Below are 22,972 nucleotides of genomic sequence, written 5' to 3'. Positions count from 1 at the left end.
AAATTTTACTTTTATTCATATCAGATAAATGTTATATGCTAACGAGGAAAACAATTATGAGCCTGGACCTTCAGCAGTTGGATCAAGTAATTTGGGGAAAAATAGTTCGTCAGATAAGATTGTAAACTGCTGTTTGTTTTCCGTGAAGTTTTCGATGAATTCAGTGCAGAAATATTTTATCTCCAAATAGACATTTGACCTGTTTTGGCGCCGACCAAAAGCCTGAAGGTGTTCCTCTTAGCTTTTTGTTTTCAAAGGTTATTCTTAATTTAGTTTCCATCCTCTGACAGAAAAAATTCCATTAACTTAGAATGCCCTGAGAGTGTTTGTTGACAAACCTGAAATCCAAATTGAGTTCGAGAGGAGGAAGGAAGGAGTGAAGGAGGGAATGAGGAGGCAGAAGACGGTGATGATGAAAGCGACGCCTTCAGAGGAAACATGTCGCCGTGCTCGCACGTTTCACTCTTGAATTGCAGCGAGCACAAACGCACATCAGAAGGAACGTGATCATAAACACTGTTTAACACGCCAACAAAGCCGTAACAGACCGTGACAAAGAGGGACGCTCACTCTTTGGCTCAATTAAGAACGCAGAGTGTAATTAGTTAAATGATGACTTTCAAACAAAGCAGAGAATTTAAAGTGGATTAGGAGGTTGGTATCAAGCTGGGAGGTAAAAGAAAATGTTGGATTGAAGCGAGCTCTGAGGTATTCAGCCGGCAGCAGACGACAGTTCCCCCCGTCTCTCTCTGAATTATGCTGTTAACACTGTTGTCAGCTCAGTTAATTGGCTGGGAAGGTGCCTGGATATTAATACCAGGAGCAGAGAGAGGAATTAAAAAGGAAAGATAATTTAAAACGACCACACAATCACTTTGGCCGCGCCAAGAAGTCAGAGCTGTGTGCGCTCTGGAGATGTCACTGTTTTGGCTTTTAACACAATCCCAGCTGGGGCGGAGGGTGCTGTCATTTTCTCTTTTCACCCCCACTCATTTCAATTTTACTTCCAGCATGGAAAGTCGCCCGTGCTGGCAGACGCCCGACCGAGAGCTACAAAACAAGAGAGTGAGCCGCTGGAGGAAACAGACACAAAGGCGCTCAGCCTGTGCTTTATCCCAGACAGGAGCATTTTTATCGGCACAAACACAAAGAAAGGTGCTCTTGAACTCGTCTGCCTTTTCATGCTTTTTATTCAAAGTGACTGTGGCGCCTTTATCCTCTGCTCTGTTTCAACATTCGCTGTATTTAATGCAGCGGATAGTAATGTCTTTGAAAACAGATTTTGACCTAATGTGGTGAGGAAACCTTTCAACAGGAGCTCCAACCTTGAGTTCAGACTTCTGATCTGTTGGTGTCTGGTGATCCAAATGCTGCTTCAAAGAGCTGTAATTATCTTTTTCTTCTTTGTGTGTTTAAAAGTCGCAGGAAGTGGGATGTGGGTCTCTGCAGAGAACTTCTCTGATGTTGGCTCGTAATGGGCCAATTAAATCTGGCTAATTGTTGGAGGAATGGTTGGCAAAGTCGGTCAAAGGGATAATAAGCAGTTCAAATAAGTAAACGTAATGGATCAGTGGTTAAAACAGAGTGTTACAGGAAATAGGTAATGAGTTGAAAGTTAGAGTAGAGTGTACGATACTTGTTTAAAAAGGTTAGCTTAAAGTAATGTGTATAAACAGTTAGACATGTTAGTGACATGATTGAAAAGGTAAGATAAAAGCGATGATAGAAACAGTTACCGAATCGTTATGGTTGGAAGTTAGCTAAAAGTACTGGTACTTATGGTTAGAAGGTTAGCTCAAATAAATGGCGACCAAAAGTTAGCTTAAAGTTATGAATAAACCATTGGAGAAGTTAGCATAATGGACAAACAGCTAAAAGAAAAGTTGGAAAGGTTGGCTAAATCAAGTGCACCAACTTTTGAGTTAGCTAACAATAGATCAATGGTTGAAACAGTTTGTTAACAGTAACAGATTATCAGCTGAAGGTTAGGGTAGAGTGTATGATACATGGTTGAAAAGGTAAGCTAAAAGTAATATATATAAACAGTTTGAGAGCGAAAAGCGATGGATGTAAACTGGATGAAGGTTAGCTTAAAGTAACAGTTCAACTGTTGAAGTAGTTAGCTAAAGGTAATGGATCAAGGGTTGAAAAGGTGAGCTCAAATTAAACAGTTAAGTATAATGAGTAAACAGCCAAAATGTTGATTCAAACTAAGAGAAAAGTTGAACAAATGGATCAACTTTGAAAATGTGAGCTAAAAGCAATGGATAGAAATGTTAGCTAAAATGTTAGCTAAAAGCACTGGATAGAAATGTTAGCTAAAATGTTAGCTAAAAGCACTGGATAGAAACGTTAGCTAAAATGTTAGCTAAAAGCACTGGATAGAAACGTTAGCTAAAACGTTAGCTAAAAGCAATGGATAGAAACGTTAGCTAAAATGTTAGCTAAAAGCAATGGATATCAACGGTTACAAGTTAGCTAGTTAGTACAGGTTGAACATTTGAATTTAGCTAAACAAAATGGATAGCTATATGGATATAAACTGTTTAAAAAGTTAGCTAAAAGTAATGGAAAAAAGTTACCATATGCTATGCTAGTTAAAAAGGTTTGCTTAAAGCAATGTATATCAGTTGGAAATGTTAGCTTAAAAGTCAAATAAACTATACAAAAGGTTAGCTAAAACTAATAGACAAAGCTATAATTTTTAGCCAAAACAAATTAAAAGGGTTAGCTAACAGTAATGGATATAAACAGCTTGAAAAAGTTCCCTTAAATTATAGATAAGAAGTTGAAAAGGTCAGCTAAATTAAGTACTAAACGTATTTGTCACATGGCTGAAACAAAGATCAAATAAGTAACAGATAAACCTTTCAAAATATGGGCCAATAACAAAGGAAAAAAGATTAAAATAATAATAACTGTTGAGAAGTTTGCAAAAGGCAATGGATGAACGATTGAAAATGTTATCTTAAAGTAGCCTGTAGAGTATGTGTTGTTACGTAAAATAATATGAATACTGTAATAACAATATTGGCTTTTATAAATCTGATGGAGCTCGATTCAGCCAACAGCTCCGTGGTTCACGGAGGGTACTTGAGTTCATCCGAGAGGCTGTGTGCATCAGATACAAACAAAAGAAAGTGTCCGAGTACATCAGCGTCAGTGCTAAATGTCAGTACTAAAATGATGTTCTCTCGTGGTGGTGAGGACAACGAATATCACACCTGATACAGTTAAGTGTCACGTGTTCTCAGGTCTCTGTGGGTGACGTCTTACCTCGTTCACAAACACCCAGTGGCTGTCTTTGGAGGCCAGGTTTGTTTCCACCGCCTGCAGACACAGAGGGAGACATGAGCAGACAGGGTTAATAACAAGCACTGCAGCTAATATAATCACACACTCATAAGCGGAACACAATGTAGCTTTCATCCGGCTTCACTTCAAGTTCATCTTCCTGCGTGGCCTCGATCACAGAGGAGCAGCTGTTAAACCACACCACAGCTGCTTCGTCTGCCTTTGTTCTCGCTCGTGTCGTCTTTGTCTGCTGGCAGTGTGCTGGTTTGAAAAGTTCACCTCCCCAAAAACAACCAAGCCTCCGCTGTTTCCATGATGGGTTGTTCTGCCAAAATGTCGAGCGACAAAAGCTTTTCAGAGGAAGCAGAGCGAGTAGTTTGCACTTATCAAAGCGCCGGGGGCCCGCCTGGGCCTCTGCCACCGTGTGATAGTCCTAATGACATGCAGCATCCTGCAGGTGATAGCCGAGCATCAGCTGATAGCTCCGAGCAGAGACGAGCTGAGGACGGTGTAAGTTCTGTGGGTCTCACTGCACCAGGCTGACAAGGTTTCATGTTTTATCATCCACAGGGTGAAGAGTCAGTAATGTAAACACCACAGAGACAGAACATTCATGAACAGTTACCTAAGAAGTAAAAGCCTGGAAGTTTCATTCTGTGTTTGTCTTTAAACTTGACTTGAGTTAGAAGAGGGGATGAGCATCACTCTAATCTCTGTGCTTTCAGTATGAAGCAAGAACCAGTGGGCGATTAGCCTAGCTTAGCATAGGCTAACCTTGCTCCATCCAGAGTTCACAAACATTCACAGGACATATATAGCTTCATCTTTTCACACAAACCGTCTCTTTGTCTGTTTTTTCTTTGTGTATGAACAAATGAGAAACAACGACACATCGTCACTCTCCTGCTGCAGACAGGTTAGTGATCGTATCGTTGCACAAAGATCTTCAAAGTAAAGTTTGTGTATTGATTTGACATTTTGTGAGTTTTGGGCATGCAGAGGTCTGACTGTATCGTCTGAGATCTCAGGATGTGGTCTTGACGTCTGTTATGTTCTCTGCTCCGCTCACTTGGAATAGCCTTCAAAATGACTGGAAGCTAAGAGACTTGGTCCCACTGCTTGATTTTAAAGCTCGTATAAGTACAGTGGTGAACGGCTTGATTGGCTCTTGAAGTTGTGCGTAAGCATTATAATGTTTTAAATGTTTTTGACACACGGACGCATCAACAACAAGGAAAACTCAGAAGATAGCCTTTCTATCTTCTGAGTTTTCCTCGCTGTTGATGCGTTTTGTCTGCGGTCTTGGCCAGGTCTCCCTTGAAAATGAGATCATTGATCTCAGTGGGACTCACCTGGTAACATAAGGGTTAAATAAAGAACTAGACCACATTTTGAAGCTTTGGGCCTCTGACCAAGCTGCTGTATTTGAGGTTGGTAGAGAAAACAGGCTGGACACAACATGTAAATTACTGAGGTTTAAAGTTTCTGGTTGTTGCTTACATTTTTTTATGGACAAATAATCCTGTAATAGAGTGTTCAACAAAGACAATAATTTGTTCCAATAACTGTTGACAGATTTCACTCGTGACCAGAGTGTTGGAGCAGCAGACCGGCAAACAGTCGCACAAAGAGGAGCAACAAGAGGAGTGAACATTTTACAAACTAGCTTGTGTTAGAGCGTCCCTAAAAAAGGTTGTTGCATTTCTTTACAGCAAATGCCTGTTTGCAAAATCGTGTTAGTGAATACACACACTTTAATACACATAAAAACACAAAGCTGTGTGCAAGGGTGCACACACACACACACACACACACACACACACACGCTCGCTGTCCTCGGGGCTCAGGCAGCCAGATGTTTTCTAACTGGTCCTCATTTTGGCTTCCAGATCAGCAAACACTGACACGCTCGTTTAACTCAACACGTTAGTTAACAGAACCTCGAGGAAACACAGGCTCTGAGTTCTACCTCTGAAGAAGAGGTGTGTGAGTGTGTGTGTGTGTGTGTGTGTGTGCCGATGAAGTCATCATTGACCTTGTTAACCTATAGTTCAGGCCACAGTCGTGCTCTAATCACACATTTATATCTTGGAGAGAGATATAACACCTGTCATCATAACCTTTACTGGGCCCAGATGGACTGCAGGTTTCACACCTACACACACACACACACACACCTACACACACACACACACACACACACACACACACACACGGAGACAGCAGGAACACCTCTAATAGTTCAACCTTCTATCTCTTCATCTTACATCTCACAGAAGTTATTTTAATTCATGTTCCGTGTTGCTCGCCCTGACTTCCTGTCCTGTGGTCTAAATCACAGCTTGTCCTGCAGCTTCACCTCCTTCTCCTTCTCCTCCTCTCTCCACAAACTGTGATTACACGTAGCAAAGTTTATTTCTTTATTTGACAAAACTTTCCAAACTCCTTGTCTTGGACTCGACGGTTGCACTCCAGAAAAGATCAGCGTCAACACCAGATTTCCTGTGACATTGTTGGATGAACAGACGGGAGCATGTTTAGGCCGCGGGACACAAAGGTGAAGCGACAGTTCAACAGTGACACGCGAGCTGCAGTCTGGTTGCTCACTCTGTCTCGTCTGACGAGGTCACTACATGACCGCGACCCCTCGTGCTGCAGCAGTCAGCCCATGGGGGACAGGCGGGAGGATGACGATGATGAAGGCTGACTCACATGAGTGACAGCTACACAAATGTGTAAGAAGCTCTGTGCGAGTGAGAGCAGAGAAGCGGAGGTGCACAGAGGGAATCATGCAGACATGAGGCCTGAGGAGCAGGGATCTGACTGTAAACACGGCGTCCTCTACACTTTAGACAGTTAGCCTTTTTTTACTTCTCCTCTGGTACATGACAGTGCACGAGTCAGGCCTTCAGATCACTTCATCCGTCTGAGAAATAAGACAGAGCAGCGAATAGAGACACTCGTCGCTGCAGGAGACATTTAACCAGCACAAACACTGACTGATGTACAGCTGAGGACATCCTAAAGTAGCTGTTTGCTGCTGATCAGCGCATATTTCACGAGCTGTGATGTCCAAAAGAAAGTTTGTTTATGGTCATGATAAAGGGCTCTTTTTTTGTTTGACTGTTTGGGTCTAAAGTAACAGGCACAGAAAGCTTTGGAAAAATGGGCCGTAATGGCTGCAACGTCATCCAAATGTGCCCGATCAAAGCAAGTCCACTCAGTTGTTGTTGTTGTCAGAGACAGGCTCAGATAGAAACATCTCAGAAAGGATCCCTGCAGATATAGTTAGGGTAAGTTACTTTTTCTTAACCAGAAAACAGCCATTACATCGCCCTCTTCAGTGCAACCAAACTCCATTGACAAAAGCAGTAATTTTACCTTGGAGAACACAGGTGTTGCTGGTCTCGATCAGTTCGAGTTCAATTTTTGTGTTATCGCCTGACTTTTATTCTTTTAAATGCTCAGTTAAGATCCCAAACAGCATTTGTGTAGCATAAGTTAATGCAAACAAACCAACTGTTTAAGGCAGAAGTAGACAAACAACTCCTGTTTTCTGCAAGCTAAAATTAACGTTTTTGTGAATGGAGTTTGGTGGCTTTAAAGAGATGATGTAACTTTTGTTTCTGGTAAAAGAAAAGCATGTCAGTGGCTGACAAAAAGGATTAGGGATCCTTTCTGTAATCTTAGTCGCTAGGAAAACAATGCAGGCCTGTCAGTGGCACAAAACAAGAACGGATTTTTGCTGCAGGGATTATGTGGCAGCCATAAGACCCAGTTCTGCAGCTGCCGGCGTAATCAATTTAATGAAGAACATTTTGTACCTACACAGCTTTTAGTAATTCACATCAAAGAATATGTTAAAGGACTTTCCCTTTAAATCTCATTTTACCTCATTTAATGCAGTTTTTTGACATTGCAGTTGGTTTGGAAGCCAAACATGAACAATCAATCTGCAGTCAGCGAGCAGAGAAGTGAGATTGCCTCCCTTATCCTGAATAATAATCACTGCTGCTGACACTGAAATCCACTCAGTTAAGCTGAAAAAATGAATGAATAAGAAACAGGACGGACCAAAAAATCAACAGAGCTGCAGTGGGCTCCACATCACACAGACTTTTGTTGTTGAATTATTGAATTATTCAAATCTCACTTTTATAAACGCGCCTGCACTGACTCTGACAGTCCCTCAAAGAGACAGCAGTTATATTCACAACACCTTATTTAGAGGCTTCTAGTTCTCATCCACGACCCTCCGAGTCCCCCACTCCTCCGCCTGCCAGAACAAACAACTTTTAGAAGCACTTTTCAACCATTTCAAAACACTTTGTGTACCAGTTTGATATCTGAGAAGATTCAATTAAATAGAAACCTAACAGAGTTCTCTTAGGTGTTTACTGCCCTGTGAGAGCAAGAGGCACTTTTAGGTTGGGAGGGTTATTAAGGACGAATCTAGTAGGCAGAAATCATCAAATCAAATCATACAACAACGTATCCATACCATCAAATAACTGTGCTGCAGTAAGCGCTGTTTTGTTTTGCCTACAAGGCAACAAGCTGCCGATAGGTTGAAACATAAATACTCAACACAACACTAAGAACAGAAGACGCTGCAGCCTTTCAGAAAATAGAGACACCATATTATTTCAGTGTTTTTCTCTCCTCGGCAGCCGTTCGGACTGTTTGTTTATTCCCCCCGCAGCACATCAACCTTACAAGGTACTGATGAGGTATTGATCGGGCCTGGCAAGATACATGAAAGCTGCGAGACAGCATCAGGGTTACTCTGCTAAATATTGAGTGACGAACTGCTTCTAGGTAAAGACAGTGTTATTTATAGAACCTCTGTGTGATGGTTATCTGGTGTAGTTTCCTTTCTTTAATGTACAACAACAAGCACTCGGTGAAATAATGCACTGAGTCCACAATCTGACAAAGGAGTTAAATTCTTATCTCACAGCTAATCCCATTAAAAGAACTCTACTGCAATGAACTGATCCCACTTCCTGTTATGAAGGCCAAATGTAAGACCACTGAGAAGTGGGCGGTGCTTAATGCTGACTGAAGGCGCCACATGATCCGGCCGATGATGTGATGGCAACAAGAAGGCCGGTGATGGGAAATGAGAAGCTGACTGTTCACATGACCAAAGCCATCTCACCGAGCAATTCACTTGATGCTGCTTGACAAGTCAAGGCTGGTAGCTAACATGCTAAGGCTAGCAACCCACTGGAGAGGCTACTGGCTTGGCTGGAAAATAACATTTAGGGTCGAAACTAGCAACCCACTACGGCTACTTGCTTTCCCGGCTGGTAACCAGCACGTCAAGGCTACTGGCTTGGCTAGAAGGTAGCTTTGGGGCCTGGAAACTAAAGCTAGAAATCAACTGGATCAGCTGCTTGCTTGACATTAGCTTCAGTGGCTAATGACTAGCACGCCAGGGATAGCAACCCAATGGATCAGCCTTTAATGGCTGGATATTGTTCCCAGTGCATTGGATACTGACTTTGCTTCCCTGGTTGGAGACTATAAAAACCAAAGCTAGCAACCCACTGGTTCAGGTACTTGCCTGGACATTAGCTTCAGAGACTGGAGCTACCACACCGAGGCCAACAGCCCACGTTAGTGTCTACGCTCTGGGCTGGAAATTAGCTTCCTATGCTGGTGTCTAGCCTGCTAAGGGTAGCAACCCAATGCATCAGCCTCTGATGGCCTGATACTGTCTTCCAAATCATGTAACTAGCGGCCAAGGCTAGCATCCAACTGGATTGGATACTGGCTAGGTTTGACTAGCTACCAATAGCATGCCTAAGCCAGCAACCAGCTGGATTGGCTACAGGCTTTGCTACATTAGCTTTCTAGACCTGTAACCAGCATGCAACTGTCACTATCTGCTCTAAGCATCTTGTCCGATGTCCAGCTCTCAACAGAGATGAAGAGGAAATGAGATTAAGACATCTTTAATTTAAGCTTTAACGTCTTGTGGATGCAGTCGGACTCAGTTCATGTACAGGGAGCTGTCTGTGCACGATAAAGAATGGCATATTGAGTAACATCTGAAACATGTTGCACATGGCTGCAAGTGTGAAATCATTTGAAATGTTTGCAGAGAACTGTTGTTGGTTTTTCAGAGTGTTCCTTTTCCATTTCTGCAGCCAGCAGCAGAGCTCGGGGGATGTGAGTGGTCCAGTACAGGGGGATTAGGGAGTTAGCGGGTTTATATTATGCTCTGCTGCCTTCCTCCCTCTCTCTCTCTGAGGGCTTAATAGTCCTGACAACAAGCATTAACAGGCGGTCGGAGCAGCAGCAAGCGTGGACGTTACATCAGGGACAGGCTGCTTTTAACTCCGTGTTAATGGAATGGACTGGGATCTAACCCACGAGGATGAAGCTCGCTGGGGAACGAGCACCCGTGGCTCGAGAGATGGCCTGAAAAAATCTACTCCATAAAGCAAAAACATCTTGTTAGCTGTTGCCGTGGTTTGAGTTTTACACCCATCTGTCTGCTTCTCTACTCCCATCTGTAGTTTATGTTCTGTTGTTGCACATCACAGAGCGAGAAACACAGAAAGCAAGAAGTGAATTTGAATACGAGATGGGGAAATGGCAAGACACAGGTCTCTATCTGGGGAACATTCTTTCCAAACACGGTGGAAAAAAATACTCTGGAATCACAACAGCAGAAAACGACTTCATAAGACGGAGTGATGAACAGACGACCGTTTTCTGAGGAGGGCTGAAGAGCAAAGGCCATGAGCCGCCGGATGTGGAACAAAGAGCAGAGCAGGTTTACTGAACAATGATCAGAGAAGGTCTTTACACTGAGACAAAGAACAGAGAGCTTCCATCGACTAAAGACTGCTAATGTATCAGCACTTATATTCAGACTGTACTGTACTTGTGCTGTACAGAAGGACTCAGCCTTACGGCCCGCTCTGAGATTACTACTTGATTCTATCCAGCCGTACAGCATGAATAATACATGCAGCAGAAGTATTTCTCTTCACAGAGTGTCTTAGCTCACCTTCCTCCCTCTCTGCATAATACAGATGGATATGTAAAGTGTGCATTTATCGTAAAGTTTGCCAGCTCTACTCAGAGACCCAGAAGACATCAGCAGAGCATCCTGAGGATGTTCATTAGCCTTCACTGCACCAGAAGGACCACCTGCAGCCACCGCAAACCTTTCTTTACAGTTAGACAATTCTGCAAAACCCTGGATCACCCCTCCACATCTGCACAGGGCAGCTACAGTGGAGGTTGGAAGGATTGTGATCAGGGCAAACAAACAATGGTTCAAGGGTAGGGTAATTAAAATGGTTTGTAGAGGTGAGAGAAAGATATTCACGGTTTAAAATGAGGTGAGCTCGAACTACACATCCGTGCCAAAATGTTACATGCTCCAGGCTCATGCACCACATCCTTACTTTCTTCCTTGTCACCTTAAAGACAATTTATCCTGCAAAAGCTCTGAACGTTAGCATTTGGTGAAAGTGGTGAAAATAAATCCTTCCAGAAACAGAAGCAAAGACTTTTTTACAGCTCAACCCATGAATGCAGACTTACGTCAGAAACACTGAAGCAAGAGGGAGAGTCGGCTTCACGGGAAGGTTTGAAAAGAGCCAATTAATGTGGTTCAGCATCCTGGAATCGTCCCATCTGATATTCTAGACAAAGTAAAAGGAGACCCTGAGCCGGACCCAGAACAGGAAGTTCCTCATGAGCAACATCTTTTGTCTGCTCGACATCACAGAGCTGCTAAAGACGGTCAGAACAGAGAGAGAGTTTTGACATTGAAGATTGACACATTCAGCCTGTTCTGCGTGGCCCTCTGCTGTGACATGGAGCTTATTATTACTGCCTCTCTTCTGGGCATGCATCAACACACAGAGACACACGTAACAGCCTGCAGTCTCAGTTACACTAGAATCTGCACACATCGAAGCACACGAACACATTCAAGCTTTCTGCTAAATGAACACCCACAATCCTTAGCTGTAGGGAGGGTGTCACATGGCTTCAGGGCCTCAGTGCTGCTTTTAACAGCCACACCATGACCTCCATCCAGGCTGTCGAGACTCCCAAAATTACTGGAGGTCAATGTGATCCTGTCAGGACGAGTCAAGATACTTCCAGCGCTCGCCGTCTCCTGCTCGCTTTGTCAGGGCAGGAAAGAAAGAGCGTCCTCATCCTCTCTGAGTGTTAGAGCCCATGAGAGCTGTGCTAAAAGCAGCTCTTCACGAGACGAGGGTTCATGCAGGACAAGAAGAAAGCTGAGAACGAGGAGGCCTCCCGTTTTCGTACCGCAAGATGGTGTTTGAAAAGTCAAGATGGTGTGTTGAACTCGTTGAGCTGCTCCGAACATTTAGCCCTGCTGAGCTGCAGGTTTCACTTTTAGTTTCTGAGGCTTTTAGATCTACGCCAACATGGAGCTGCTGGTGGCAGGAGCAGAGAGCGGCGAGTCTCGGGTGCATGAACTGCGATGGGTGCAACAGCGAGGCAAAGTGCAAAAGGCCTGCGTGGTGAATTTAGATCACAGGGTGCATGGCTGAATCCATTACCAACTATGTCAAATGATGCACATCTTCTGCTTTACGGCTGTTTGAGGATGTTTTCTTTGCATTTTCAAGCAATATTCAAGAACAGCTCTTAACTGTTTGCAAAACAACATGTTTGACACGATTTCACCAGACTCAGACTTTCTTTGCACCGCCTCATTTTAACGAACCCCAAACCTCCACCTGCACACGGGCCGCGCCGGGCACAGAACGAGCAGACGAACGAGCAGCAGGGAAACACTAAATTGTTGCATCTGAGTTCCTCCGTTAACATCCCAGTCCGGCTGTGGATCAGTCGGTTGTGTGCAGTTAATTAACCGGCTGACTTGTCACTGTGACAGCAGCGTGGTGGGATGAACTGGCAGCAGGTGCGTCATTGTTCCCAAATCCTTAAGTTTACAGTCTGACAAACTGACGCTGATGGAGGATTAAACTGTGCACCTCCTGTCCTGTATTGTTTGTGTAACCTGATTTATTGTGCACTCCTCTCTGCTCTGTCAGTCTTTTTTTTCTTTGTTACATTTTCCCACCTAATTAAGAGACAGACAGTAAACACACGTCTACGCCTCGGTCTTTAAGTGACGACATAAAAACACGCTTTTTAAAATGTACACATTTACAAATGTAAAAGTTATTTAAACTTTTATACAACAGTTAGTTCTGAGCGAGTAATCTGATTGGACAAGAGTCCCATGAGTGGGACTTTTCACGCTGTGTATCACTCCGCCTCAGCCAGGCGCTCTGAATAGTTAACGTTACATGTCTATAAGCTGGTGCCTCTGGATCACACAGCAGACTCTTGTTTCACCGGCTGCTTTAAAAAATAAAATCAGACAGATAAACTGTACTAATATACGATACCATTTGCTGCTTGTTTAAATGTTGTATAAAAGCAACATCACACTCGAGGTCGTGATGTTGGACAGAATATCATCACAGCGGTGATTAACTGCAGCACCCGGCCTCGTGCCTACGACCGATTCACAGCCGTGATGATATTCAGTCCAACATCACGACCTCGAGTGTGATGTTGCGTAAAGGTCACATGTCTGAAAGTTAGATGATTACAGAAAACCAGAAAATGACTTTCGAGTTACGACGAGTTTATACGATATTTACTGAACTTAAGGTCCAAAGGGTTTCTTCTTCTTCTTCTCCTTTTCTCCTCCTCCTCCTTCTGTGTCTTCTTCTTCTTCTTTTTCTTCTGCGTCTTCTTCTTCTAGGTTTTTACACTAGTTGGCATCCTTGATGTTGCATTACTGCCACCCTCAGTTTTGACCCTCTCAGGTTCTGTTCATTTAAAGTTGTATTTTCAGTATTAAAAAAAAGAAATACAAAATCATAAATCCACAGATTTCTCCCGATTTAATTTTAGTGATGAAGATTTCCAGGGGAATTGTAACGAAGCAAAGTAAAGCAGGACTAAATGTTGACACGTTTGTTTAGGAAATGTGTGTAAATGTGTGCCTACAGGAAACTGCTGTATCTGAGTGTGTATAGACGACGTGCTGGTATATGTGCGTTTTAGTTACTAGATATCAGTCTTAAAAGCAGCTTAATGTTCAAGAGAGCTGACAAATGTTTGCTTTTCTACTCACATAATAACATCAACTAACATCATACATCATCAAGTGAAAGGTCACAACTCACACAAAGTATCCTCACTGGATTGTTCCATCAAGCTGTCACAGATCAACACGTCCACCGCTGCAAACGTCTCATTTCATGTCTTGAACAAATATCTTCAATTCACAGTTAAATCATGTAGATGCTGTGTGTGTGTGTGTGTGTGTGTGTGTGTGTGTGTGTGTGTGTTTGTGTGTGTGAGTGTGGGAGTGAAAAGACAGAGCTCATCTTGGGAACATAAAGCTCCTCCAGGACATTTTCTCTCACTTCATCTCTGCAGCTGTTCAAAGGCAACAAACTGCATGTGAGGAGGAGGAGAGGGACGCATGTATGAGCTCTGACTGTGATGAAGCTGCATGTAGCAGTATGAGCATGTAGCAGTATGAGCTCTGACTGAAGCTGTATGTAGCAGTATGAGCATGTAGCAGTATGAGCTCTGACTGAAGCTGCATGTAGCAGTATGAGCATGTAGCAGTATGAGCTCTGACTGTGATGAAGCTGCATGTAACAGTATGAGCATGTAGCAGTATGAGCTCTGACTGAAGCTGTATGTAGCAGTATGAGCTCTGACTGAAGCTGTATGTAGCAGTATGAGCTCTGACTGTGATGAAGCTGCATGTAACAGTATGAGCATGTAGCAGTATGAGCTCTGACTGTGATGAAGCTGCATGTAACAGTATGAGCATGTAGCAGTATGAGCTCTGACTGAAGCTGTATGTAGCAGTATGAGCTCTGACTGAAGCTGTATGTAGCAGTATGAGCTCTGACTGTTATGAAGCTGCATGTAACAGTATGAGCATGTAGCAGTATGAGCATGTAGCAGTATGAGCTCTGACTGAAGCTGCATGTAGCAGTATGAGCATGTAGCAGTATGAGCTCTGACTGTGATGAAGCTGCATGTAGCAGCGTGAGCTCTGACTGAAGCTGTATGTAGCAGTATGAGCTCTGACTGAAGCTGCATGTAGCAGTATGAGCTCTGCCTGTGATGAAGCGGTGAATGAGCTCGTAGCAGTTCATCATCACGTTTATGAAACACTTTCTGACCACAGTTACAAACTAATAACGTTCTAAATAAACCTGAAAAATCTCATTCTTCTTTTGTGACACACAAATAAGATTGATCCTGATGTGTCAGAGTAAATAATGACTCTGCTATAACAATGAATATTACACTGATGATATGCTGACTGACACTGTGCTGTCCCTGCGTGGAGCCTGCGGGTACATGTCTTACTGTAACTCCCTTACAACCTGCACTAAACCATTATTTACTGGAGCAAACTCCACCTGTGAGCGACTCCTTATTAATGTAAAGTGTGTTTCTGAAGCGGACTGAACGGCCTCACATGATTTGTTTCATTAATCACAAGTACAAACACGTCTGCAGTTTCAAAGTGCCAATTAGCAGAGCTTTAAAATAGATCTGTCAACGAGCTCTTGATTGAAGAGGACTTATTATTATAACAGACACGCTCGGTGTGAGTGTGACGGACGGGTGAAAAATATCAACATGAAATTCAGACCAGCTCGTTAATAAACTGCATAAAGCAGATTAAATGCTTTAAGTCTGTGTGAGACGCCCCTGCAAAAGCCACCCTGAGACCCTGTTAACCACTCGCTACGTAGGCATGGAAACGGGTCTTCACCATCACCCCAGAAGCTGCTTCAGCCTCCCGCCTCCCGCCTCCTCTGCTCTGCTGGATCTGTGCCGAGCACAAATTTACTGAGACGCCTCACGCAGCCTTCACCTCTGAGAGAGAAACACGTCGGCTCAGCAGCCTCCGAGGGACGTGAGACAGATATGAGATGAGGGACGAGATCAGTTCTGTGCATCAGCTTGTGGACGTCCTGTTGGATAGCCAGCTCTCTCTGTTTACAGGTTTAATGTATAATTCAGAGCGTGCATGCGTGGCGTGAGGCTGTTGTCAGACTGTAAAAAGAAATCAATGTCAGGAGAACTTTTACTCTTTGAATTATGCAGCAGAAAAGCTCCTCCTCCTCCTCCTCCTGCATACGTTGCTGCTTATTGTGATGTCTTTTCTTTGAGAATCCTAAAAAGCTTCACTTCCTGAAAATCTGTATATTTTCTTTAAGGTTATTTAAGTCAGTGAAGCTGAAAAAACTGAGCTAACTTTGCTAAACAAACAAAACATATTATATGCTAAGATGTTTGGATCTTCATCTGCAACCTTTGATATTTTTTGCATACTGTGATGTCATGTTTTTATTTCAGATCAATTTAAACACGATTATGTAAACAACAATCTCTCGAGTGTCCTGCACACTTTCAACACGTCATGTAGCAGAATGACGTCATCAAGAGACGTACAAAGTGATGACGCAAAATGCAGAGACCTTGGCTTTCTGCTGCAAAAAGACTCGATGCTCGAGCTATCATAGTTTTTATTTTAGAATTATTTAAACAGGATTATGCATACAACCATTTCCTGCAACCTCCTTCATGTGGATTAGTCAGAATTACAAGCCAAATAATCAGACTGTGTTTATGAAGTCGATCCAACTCCAGAAATGGAAACGAACTGAATAATATAAATCCTTAAAGCTGTCAAACCTTTGTTCAACACATTTGAACTACTGTGCTGTGAACTGATCAGCTACTGCACCAACTGAGGACCAGCAACAAATATAGTCGGTTATTTAGTGTGTTTGCCTCCACGAGAAGTCTGCACCAAACAAGACACGAGGTAACCCCTGCTAACAACGGCTGCAGAGAGCCGTCCGTTTGACGTGCGATCCAATGTTTCACCTTGTAAGAGGTGAAAACCCACAGCTGTAAGTGGAGATATTTTCCGTGGAGCTGCTTGTTTCCCACTTTTTTGAACCTCACACAATTTCACAGTTTCACATCCATGCAAAACAAACAGGCTGAGCCCGCAGCGGCTCGTTTGATCTCAGGAGGGCTCACAGAATCTGAGGTGAAAGTGAAAGAATCATCCGAGGGACCCGGAGCTCGGAGCACCGAGTGAGTCTCCTCACTCTCATGTGTTCCTGCAGCAGCAGGGATCAGAGAGACACGTCAAGTCCTGCAAGCTGTCATCAACATGTTGGAGTAATTACAGAGTCCCCGACGCCGCAGAGAGACACTGAAGCATTCATCATGTCTTCAGTTTTCAGACTTCAAAAGATGCAAGAAAGATTCATAGATTAAACAAGAGCAAGAAATCAGCTGATGGTCAGGTGAACACGTTCAGGCGCTGGCTGGAGGGCGACTCACGTCTGTCACTGACTTCCTGTACATCCATCATCTATTCCTGTTCGGGATCGCGGGGGACCGGAGCCTATCCCAGCTGTCATTGGGCGAGAGGCGGGGTTACACTTGGACTGATCACCTGTCAATCACAGGGCTGACACACAGAGACACATTCACACCAACAGACAATCACCGATGAACCTAACGAGCATGTCTTTGACATTCACGTCTCGTTTGTTTTCACTTGTTTTTAATGAACCCAAATATCAGCAGCCTACAGGAACTTCTCAATGAGACAGTCCCTCCAATATAAACAAGTGAAATCATCAGTCGACCTGTCAACACGCTGCTCACATGGCTTCTTGAACTTCTGGCTTTAAAATAATCTAAAAGAAAACATGCCACACACGCTATCGTGCCCTCTGATTGTAACACTGTTTACTCCTCTTACTATGAGCTTTTATTCTTAGTCCACTCGGCTCGTCTTTAATTAACATCACGAGTGAAAGTCTGACACCTCTGAGATCTGAGCTCAAACTTGTTGGGCTTTAAAACTTTTCCTGCAGAGAACTCGCTCCCTGATGTCGCCTTTATGTGGCACTTCTGGAGCGTTACAATGAGGAAGATGGCCGCCCTGTGGTTCTTTATAAGCAGAGACCGCGCTGACCTTTCAGACAAGGGCTTCATTAGAGAAGACAACAGGCGACGGGAGGCTGGCAGCGGCGCGGCTGAGTGGTAATCACACCAAACCATCGCGCTATATTTGGGCTTCAGACAGGCCGAGTGTACGCGCTGATAGGCAGATAGGCTGGATGTGCACGCAGGCATGTAATGACTCGGACAAACACACACACACATTTCATGAGTGTACATCAGCCTCGCTCTCACACTTTAATTTTCCTCACAGGAGATGCCTTTATTTCAGAGCTGTTACCTGCAGCACCGTGATCTTCTTCATCCACAGGTAAAAACATTGAAATCAGCTGCTGACGTTCAGAAAAGTCGCCTCAGTAGGACACAGACTGCATAAAAGTAGACGTAGCCACCGTGACGTCATCCACTGGTTTGTGAACAACACTTTTGAAGCCTTGAGTCTGGCCATCTTGTTCATTTGCAACCAGAAGTGACCATATTTGGACGAGAGGGTGGTTACGACTTGTTACACCTCTTACTACAGGTAGCCACGCCCCTTGGTCTTTATGTGACTCTGCATGGGAGCGTCAGTGACTAAATGAACATCATGCTGTGTTGAAGGAGACTTGAAACTAGAGACTGAGACCATAAACTCATGAGGAACATGTTTACTGAGGGAATAAACCAGGAGAGGAGGAGGAGCATTTTCCTGTCTGGTTTTAGACAATCGTCCCGTGGAGTCGCCCCCTGCTGGCCATGAGAAAGAAGGCAGTTCTGCGTTGGCTTAAATTGCATCTGCTCTGACTGTTACCACGTCTCCAATTTGTCCTGCAGCACTGTACGAGAGGCTTAAATTTGATTAGACTGGAATCACCAGCGAGTGTAAGACGAAGTCACGCTTCTGTTGCTTTACATCCTGACATTGATTTCTCTCTCCTGATAAGTCACTCAGAAAATTGCCTCCCCTCCTCGCTCCTTTCTTTCTGCTTCCTGCCTGTAATTAATTTTATAAAAACAGGCTGAATGTTCTGTTTGATATCCATCAGGGCTAATGGTTTAATGTGCCTGACATTCTGCCTATATGAAGAGGATAATTACAGCCTTCCTTAGCGTGATGATGTTTTCTCAGACATCAGCGCTTCCTATAGACTTCAATGGTCCCTGTTCTTCTTCCTCCCTTTCTCTGAATTATCTGCTTATTCGTCGCTCGAACTTTTTGACAGGATGAGCCCTGCCTCAGATCTTCCCCCGTGACCTCCTCGCTCTCTCTCTCTCGACTTCTTTATTGTCTGCAGCCGTCACTCATCCCTCCATCCTATTATAACCGCTCACAAAGAGGGACGGAGCGTGGGAGCATCAGAGGATGGAGATTGAAGAGGGACTGAAGTGTCCCATTTTAAAGAGCAGGTAAAGGTGTCTCGCTGCATGATAATGGGGTCTGGAGAGGACGGCGGCAGTTCATTATGATGGGGAGAGAGGGGATGTGCACCATGGATGAGATATTTGGTTCATCTTAGGGTGATATTTTGACTATTAAAATAAAGCTCATTCTGAGTGTGCAGCTGTGAAGCCCTTTTTAATGTGTTTCATTCTGCACTTCTCTGTAGTTTTATTATGTTCAAGGCTTAAATAAAGGTTGAAAGATAAAAGGATGAATTCATTTCATTATCAAGGATTTCATTTTGGCAATCGAGCCACGTCTTGCCTGGAAACCTGAACTTTCAGTAAAGCAGCAGAGATATTTGTAGAATTGTAGACCTGTTTGATCTCGCTGGAAAGGAGCCAGTTGAGGTGGTTCGAGCATGTCCCTCTTCCCAGCAACATTTCCAGCTCCTCCTGGGGGATCAGATGGGATATATATCCCCTCCAGCCAACTCTGGGTCCCACCCGGGGGCTCCTCCCAGTTGGATATGCTCGGAAAAACTTCCAGTATGGTGCAGGACAAAGGACAAAATTAGGACTAGCCTAAGGAGGCTGTATCCTTGCCTGATCTGGCCAATGATAAGCCAGCGCAGGGGGCTGAGAGGCCGGCGGTGGTAAATGAGAATCCGCCTATTCGTTCGACCAGGGCGGCGAGTCATGCGTCTAACATAGCAACCCAATGGATCGGCTGCTGGCTAGGCTGCTCATTAGCTTCTGAGGCGAGCGACTAGCACGCCAAAGCTAGCTACCCAGTGGATTGTCTACTGGCTAGGCTGCTCATTAGCTTCCGAGGCTAGCAACTAGCACGTTAGACACATGACTTGCCGCCCTGGTCAAATAAATAGGCATCTTCTCATTCACCACCGCCGGCCTCTCAGTTACCAGCGCTGGCTTACCATTGGCCAGATCAGTAGCTGGCTTCGGCGAGGACATAGCCTCCCTCGGCTTCTCAATAGTCTTGATTTTGTCCTTTATCCTGCGCAGGAAGGCGCCCAGGAGGCGTCCTAATCCGATGCCCGAGCCACCTCAACTGGCTCCTTTGGAGGCAAAGGATCAGTCTTATAACCCTCTTTATTGTGACCCAGCGATGTCACAGCTGCTCAGCATGTGAGGAGACAGGTGATACTGTAGGAAGACTGAAAGAGTCCAATTGGAGTTGGCTGGGGAAGACGGATGAGTCAAACAAAGCAGGACTTTCACCCAGTAAACTGGATAGCCTGCACTCGACGGATATGTTCGTCTGTTGGTCGACTTCTTCAGTTCTAAATAAAACATCTCAACAACTACAGGAAGGACTTCTGTGAGCTTTCACACAGTCGTGGTCCCCAAAGAAAGTACTGACTTTCTCTCTTGTGTAGTACCACGAGCAGATGATCAAATACCTGCCAAACTAAGAAAGTCACGCCTGCTATACATTTGTTTTGTTGTTGTTTCGTGGAACATAAGACTGAGCTACATTTCAACATGATAAAAAAGGCTTCTGGTGGCACACGCTGTAGATTAAACTGGAAGGAAAACATCAGACAGAAGGGAAAATGCACTTTTGGATCAGAAACACGTCCTACTGATGCACGTTTGGTTTCATTTACCAGCCTGTGTGTTCCTGGCAGTAGAAAACCAAACATGGAGTAAACGGCTTCTCGTTCAGACACTTCCAGCAGCTCCAGTCGAGTCTGATGACAGAAGATGTTTCAGTAACTGGGCACCGACTGGGCCCCGTGGCATCGCTCTCCAATCTGTTTCCCTGCTGGAAACTCTGCCTGCAGCCCTGCTATTACCTGCTCCACTTACATGTAAACGGCACAGTGAGGGATGCTGCAAGGCATTCTGGGACTTGTAGGAAGTAAGGGCATGCTCTTTTTATTTGGTCTGTATATGAGCATTTCTTCAAACACATTCATTGGCAGAAAATGGGAATTGAACTGAAAGAAGCCAACAAATAAAAATCCTTCACAGCTTCCTTCCTGTTCACACCTGTCACCTGGTTAATTTGTGATGCACGAGGAGCAATGATTGAACATGATGAGTGAAACGGTCGTGATTGTAAACCTGAGGGGGTGCCTGCCTCACTCCTGAAACTCCTGTGCCTGAGTGCTGTTGAAGACGTGATGAGCAGATGTTTGTCTTCTTCTTCTTCTGCTGGCGACAAACCTCCGCTACGAACGCAACCACACAGACGTGCAGAACATCTCTGCTTCCACCCCTGCATCTGCCTCAAAACTGCTTGGATTAAACACTAACTGTGGTCCTCACCATCTGGATCTTCTCTGCAAGCAGACTGCAAGATGATGGACGGGACAAGATTCCTTTTCCACACACTGCTCATTGTTCACAGTCCGATTTGAGACGTGAGACTGGAGTTGGAGCGGAGACAGGTCGTGTGTTCTGGCTGACCTGGAGTGTTCATACCGCTGACTTTTAGAGAGCTCTAATGCAGTCCTACTTTGAATCTGTTGCCTTGCGTCAGAGTTGCTGCATGTGGGCTGTGCACACGACTTCCTCTCATAAATAATAACTTCAACAAAAGTCTCCTGGGAATAATCCTGTTGGCAACTTCCCACAAAGGGAAGAAAGTGAAGTAATGGACAAGAGAGACTGAAAGTAGCTCCCCTTAAGTCCAAAACATTCAACAAGCAGCAGAGCAACTCCTCCGAGTCCAATCACAACCTTAAATCCACTTTGGCATTCATCAGGCTTGATTTATTCATAGGAGCGCGGCTGAAGCGGCGGCGTGGTGGTGCGAGACAGATAGCAGCGGCGGCAGCGAGGGTCATTACCAAACATCTCAGACAGACATCGCGGGGTTCGTCGCAGTTATTGATCTGTCTGCAGAAGCCGCGGTGAAGCGCGGCCGCGCCGCTCTAAACTTGGCTGCAATTGGCCGGCGGGTGTCCGAGGTCCAGCTGTCATCTCGTTTGCATACAGAGTGAGGGAGTGTGGTGCATAATGGCCGTGAGAGGAGGGTCGCCACAGCAGAGCAAATACATACAGGCTCATACAGACACGAAACGCTTTCGACCTCAATTATAATATGCAGATGGGACGACACGGGAAAGACAGAGGCAGAGGGGAGGACGAGCGAGCCAAGAGGGTGCTGGGAAATCATTTTAGCTTTTATCTGTTCAAACATGGCAGGAGGAGGGATCGTCTTTGATGACGGGAAGAGAAAGAGAAAAGGTGAAAATAAATAAGTGCTGGTTTAGAGGAGCTCGGAGTCTGATATTTAAATTCTGTTATTTTCACACACAGATTTTATTTTGGGGGATAAATTAGCTTCACTTTTTCTTCTACAAAGTGATCAACTGCTTCTGCAGAACACCACATTATTATTATACTGACAGTTAGTCTGAGTCTGTGCGTCGCCGTCTTAGCTTTTATTTGTGTGATTTTATTAAATATCAAATCTACACTTTATTATCCGACATCCACGTTCCCAGAGTTCTTGAAGAGCATCATTTATCTTATTTGTTCTCAGACAGCCGGACAAGTAAGAGACTGTTGAGAGAGGTTTTACCTTTTCACTCAGGATGAGACCGTAATCCTGCAGAACTGTGAAGTCAGGGCGACTTCTTGTGACTATGGTTGTAAAATAAAAATGGAGGACACGTAAAATATTCTTCTCTGTGATGTAGAAATAAAAAAAACACCTCAGAAAGAAGCAGAGAACAAGGTAACAAAGGTTTGATATTTGTACATGCATGTGGGAAGTCTCCAGAGCGAACTGGAATGTGTCCTTGTTTGGTGGCCTTGAGCACTGATGGATTTTGAAGTGTGCGTGTGTGTGTGCATGTGTGTGTGTGTGTGTGTGTTTGTCCACCCTCGGACCTTGCACATGTACACTGAAGAGCCATTTGCACCCAAGGCCTCATGGGAGAAATGTCCACAGCAGGCACACGCCGTTCAACACACACACACACACACACACACACACACACACACACACACACACGTCCCGACCTTCAGGGTGTGTGTGTGTGTGTGTGTACATCTACACATTTTTATATCATAGAGAGTGAGGACATGTTTTTCTGCCAACTGAGGAAATTTTTCTAGACGTTTGATTGAAAATATTTCTGTTGTTTTAACAATTTAAACGACCTCTAACATCGACGTTAATGCAGGAGTTTATTCTGTTATTCAGATTTGTGTGACATGCTTCACCTCACTCAGGGTCCTCACAAGTATAGATGTGTGTGTGTGTGTGTGTGTGTGTGTGTGTGTGTGTGTG

The 22,972-nt window shown here is 44.3% G+C and overlaps 1 protein-coding gene across 2 annotated transcripts in view; it reads right to left on the bottom strand.

Annotated features, from left to right (window-relative positions):
* The window catches only part of grid1b (glutamate receptor, ionotropic, delta 1b), a 483,632-nt gene that overhangs the window by 82,783 nt on the left and 377,877 nt on the right, over positions 1-22,972 (bottom strand). For both annotated transcript variants that reach the window (XM_069664590.1, XM_069664591.1), the window contains exon 5: positions 3,277-3,330. In XM_069664590.1, the coding sequence (XP_069520691.1) occupies positions 3,277-3,330 (54 nt within the window). The remainder of the gene's footprint in view (positions 1-3,276; positions 3,331-22,972) is intronic.

Source organism: Semicossyphus pulcher, unplaced genomic scaffold (assembly GCF_022749685.1).
Source record: "Semicossyphus pulcher isolate SPU_LCO1_2020_fin unplaced genomic scaffold, fSemPul1.0.p SCAF_16, whole genome shotgun sequence".
NCBI classification, from domain to species: domain Eukaryota; kingdom Metazoa; phylum Chordata; class Actinopteri; order Labriformes; family Labridae; genus Semicossyphus; species Semicossyphus pulcher.
The sequence above is the reverse complement of the archived record's forward strand: the minus strand, read 5'-3'. Positions and strand labels throughout refer to the sequence as shown.